Source organism: Opisthorchis viverrini, assembly GCF_000715545.1.
Source record: "Opisthorchis viverrini unplaced genomic scaffold opera_v5_186, whole genome shotgun sequence".
Taxonomy (NCBI): Eukaryota; Metazoa; Platyhelminthes; class Trematoda; order Opisthorchiida; family Opisthorchiidae; genus Opisthorchis; species Opisthorchis viverrini.
Genome location: NW_008751844.1, coordinates 75,710 through 79,787, shown reverse-complemented (window position 1 = coordinate 79,787; position 4,078 = coordinate 75,710). Strand labels below are relative to the sequence as shown.

At 43.9% G+C, this 4,078-nt stretch overlaps 1 protein-coding gene across 1 annotated transcript in view; it reads right to left on the bottom strand.

The window, feature by feature from the left end:
* The window catches only part of T265_07805 (hypothetical protein), a gene marked incomplete at both ends in the record, with an annotated part of 40,576 nt that extends 38,542 nt beyond the window's left edge, over positions 1-2,034 (bottom strand). The window contains one exon of the mRNA XM_009173434.1: positions 613-2,034. Coding sequence (XP_009171698.1) covers positions 613-1,896 — 1,284 coding nt within the window. The remainder of the gene's footprint in view (positions 1-612) is intronic.
* Positions 2,035-4,078: the final 2,044 nt, after the last annotated feature.

The window sequence follows — 4,078 nt, the reverse complement described above, 5'->3', positions numbered from 1 at the left end:
GTAGTGCACAACCAATATACGTGTATCGCGATGTCTTGAATATCGTAGCGACTGAAGCATGAGGCGGCCTGGTTCAGCACATTCAGTTGCCTGGGGACATCACAAAAGAGATATTCAGCTGGGTTCCAGGTGAGTCTCTCGCAGACCCAAATTAGTTTGAAAATGTGTGTATTTCGCTAAAAACAGTATGCTACTGAGAAAAGCTGATGCTTCCAATGACCTCGGGGCTTGTCTTCAGCCTTGAATAACGAAAAGTGAGTGTGAATTTATACTGCCTCATCCAACTTCTACTATTACTAATGCAGAAAAAATCGATACAAGTTGAAATACTGGTGTTATAGTAAGGTTTTATCCTTCTAAAATGGTCCTAGAAAAGACAATAATGGTTGGTCTCTTGGTAACCATCTGCCTGCAGAGTTCACCTTACGAAACACACCATATATGGTGGGCACTTTGAGGTGATTATCCCACAGAAAAGGAGAAGAACCGTGAAATCACATGATGAGGCGATGATCTTTCCTGCAGGTGTGCTATGCTATCCTACAGGAAAGGGAGGCAAATATGCGTGATTTAAATGAGACACTTGCAGTACAAGTTGTTCACGTAACTTACATGAGCTTGTAGTGCAGCCAGGAGACATGCCTCATCGTCGGTTGCCTCGATCAATTCAGATATCACAGACCATTTTGCTTGTTCATATAGTTGGTTAATTCGAACAATATCATACTTGGCATTCAGGTCATAGAAACTGCCGTATTTGTATCGCAACACCAGAGTGGGAACAATGGGTTTCCTGGATGAGTCATTGGAACTGGTCTTCTGTCCATTCACGTGACCCACTGGACCATCCATCTCATAAACCGTACAAGGTCTCATATCGATACCTTGTTCCATGAGAGATTTGGATGAATCCAACCATGTACTGTTCAAGCGTAATCGTTGGAGGAAATTCTGTGGGTGTACTATTGACCCGTTACAAAATGCCTCCTCCACACCCACTACTGGGCTAAAGGCCAAGGATGGGTCTTCCAATGCACGAAATTCAAAGGCGAGTGTATGTATTGATCCAGGTGCGAAATTCACATTGTTTATGCTGGGTATTGCATTTTTCAGTGGCTGAGACCAGTTAGTGATATTACGGACTCGTGAATCCCGTATCTTTGGGGGTCCGAACAAATTATCCGATGCAGCTAATGTTTTACGAGCTGTGCCGTTTGGCAAACCGTCTCCGGTATTATTTGGGTTTCCGCCATTTTGAGCTTGCTTTAGACTGTCTGATGTCAGCGAGTTTTTGGACTGAGTACGAACTCCAGCGATTGTTGCACTACGTTGGAACGCGCTGCGCTTAACCGCGGCCTGTGAGTGATATCGTCTATCAACTACATTGACGAAAAATCGAGATTGTTTCAAATCAGACTGGCTTATCGGATGGGCTAGGGAGAGTTCTTCTGGATGGCGGATATTCAGGTGGCGGCATATAGAAACAGTAATGCGGAATACTGGTTCCGCGTAATTCACATCCACAAATTCACGCAGTTGTAAATCTGGCAGTTGGACATTTAGTCTTCCGTAAATGGGGACAAGACGTAGTCTAGCATCTGCCTGAAGTCCATACTGGTTTAGACTCACACGGCCGTGCAACAGCCACCGGTGTTTGGCTGGCCACCATAAACAATGTTCTGCCCAACCGATGCGCGGTGTGCCCGAACGAAGGTTAATTTCTGTCGGTTTTGCCGGTTTGAAGGTGGGTGGTGGGAGACCCTCCGTTAGTTTGGCTAACACCTCCCCCACAGACCAGTCCCCTTGTACTCGAACTTGTCGATCTATTCCCAAATCGTCAATGTGAACTGTGAGCAACCACGATCCATCAACGTAGTGTCCGTCAGCAGCAATCATGTTGGTGAGCTGAACGAGTGATAATAGTTGGGTATGAATCCAGTCTGATAGTTAAATCATAATATATCTAGTGGCACAAGCGTTTTAAAAGAATGAATTTAACATTCCTCCACTGAACAGCACATGCAGATTCACCGCAAAACAGTGGATCAGTGTGCTGCGTTGTTCAGAAAAACCGGCGGTGAGGTACACAATTACAATTGACCAATAGGAGAGCGCTATCTCACGATGCGTTGGATTGACCAATCACAACTTAGCGTCGATCTGGACAGGGTGGACAAATCGGATCAGAGAAAATTTCCTCCATCGAATTTCCTTTGGGCAGTGGTCTTGTTCCCACAAAATTACCTGCAGCCAAAACCAAAAGTTAGGGCAAACAAAGTTTGGCAGTATTTTATTTGCGTAAACATGCGTCGGCGCCTTGGAAAATCGATTCACAGTGGAAGAAGAATACGGAATGGATGGAACCGGCGGAGAACAAATAACCTAGCCTATTTAATTTCTGTCTGTTTAAATGAAAACTTTGGCGTTGCTCAACTCTGGGAACTTAGTTCACACAACTCTATACATACAAAAGAAACCAGCCTTGTGGATCGTAATGGAAAAGGAGGACCCAAGGGTGAAACAAAGAGAACAAACATCCAGGATGAACTGGAATGGTTGAAACATCGTAAATTGTGTGGTAACGATTAGCACGGATACAATATATGTTTAAATTTGAAAACCTTGTCGCTTATTGCATTGTAGCCCACTTTGTTATTAGAAACGGATGTGGATAAGTTGTATTTGGTACCTCATAATTTGTACTGTGTGGTGCTGTAATCAGAACAAGGAATTACTTATTCTGAGTGATATTAATGCGCGACTCTCCGGACATTTTGCCTTTAAATGTACAACATGACTTATATTTCTGTGTGGAGTATGCACACTGTTATAGTTGGGACATTCATGTCTCAGTTGGTATCTACGAGGGACCGTAATGTTTGGCTCATCTTGAGAGACTCTCTTGCGGGGTTTTGTACCCAACGTGATGGCTGACGGGGACGCCATTTTAAATAAACGAGTGGAGTGGCAGGACCCCCAAGGTTACACTCCTTGGGAAACATCCTCTAGTTACATGTTGTAAGCTTCCGATAGGATGATCCTGACATATCGGGAGTCAACTTTTAGGCTCATATACTTCACGGTAATTGCTCTCAAAGATCTACACGGTATGGAAATTGATTTTTCTCTCTCAGGTTAACCCCCCAAAGGTTCGGCTACACGGAAAAGACACTCTAAAACATGGGTGTGTTTTACCGTGAAAAATCCTTCTTGTAGGTGAAATGATCGTTACTTGTCGATCTGTTCGCGCTTGACTTACAGTCGTGGTACTTCACACATTTGCGTGAGCTGAGAAGTCGGTTGAAGCGAGGAAAATGATTTGAAAGTGCAACATTAGTCACTCAACATAAGGCAGCTCCAGATGTAAATTTAACCTGCTACCAAGGCACAATCCGAAGTTATTCACTCAAAATAGGGAGTATACATTCACACACACACACACACACACACACGGTACACTCCTAGGACTACTGTGCACTTGTAGAGCCCGTGCGAAAAATAAACAGTCCTGATATGGCACTTGTCCACCATGCCAATGCAGTCGACATTGCAACCATAAACTGCCACCACGCCGAAAGAATTTTACCCAAGATAATCCTGACATGCGAAATTCCTTCAGGTAGCTTTTGATTTCGAGCATGGTGGAGTGGTATGGTGTCCGGCCATTAACTGAAAGGCTGGAGGTTTGTATCTCTCCAGCGCGCTTCTTCCGAGTCCGAACAACAATGCTTCTGGACAGTTCAGTATGGGATAGATTGACTTGCCATTAAAAACCAAGCACTCCCCTCACTAGCTACGAGGTGAGGATAATCTGCTTAGAAGACATTTCACTATTCGAAAGAGCTAGTCAAAACTAGGTCACGTGCGAGTACCTCGGGTTTGGTGACGCTTTGCCCTATCTAAATTGCTGACTACAGATTGCTCATTAACGACTGAGCTGTCTAGTTTTCAGCAACTGAACGTAACAAAGATAAGCAATGAGTAAGTACTTCTGCCCACATACTTCACTTCAATTGTTACTCATAGCCGAATAAAATAATACGTAGAACAGCCTCACTTGTTAAGTGGTTCAATTTAT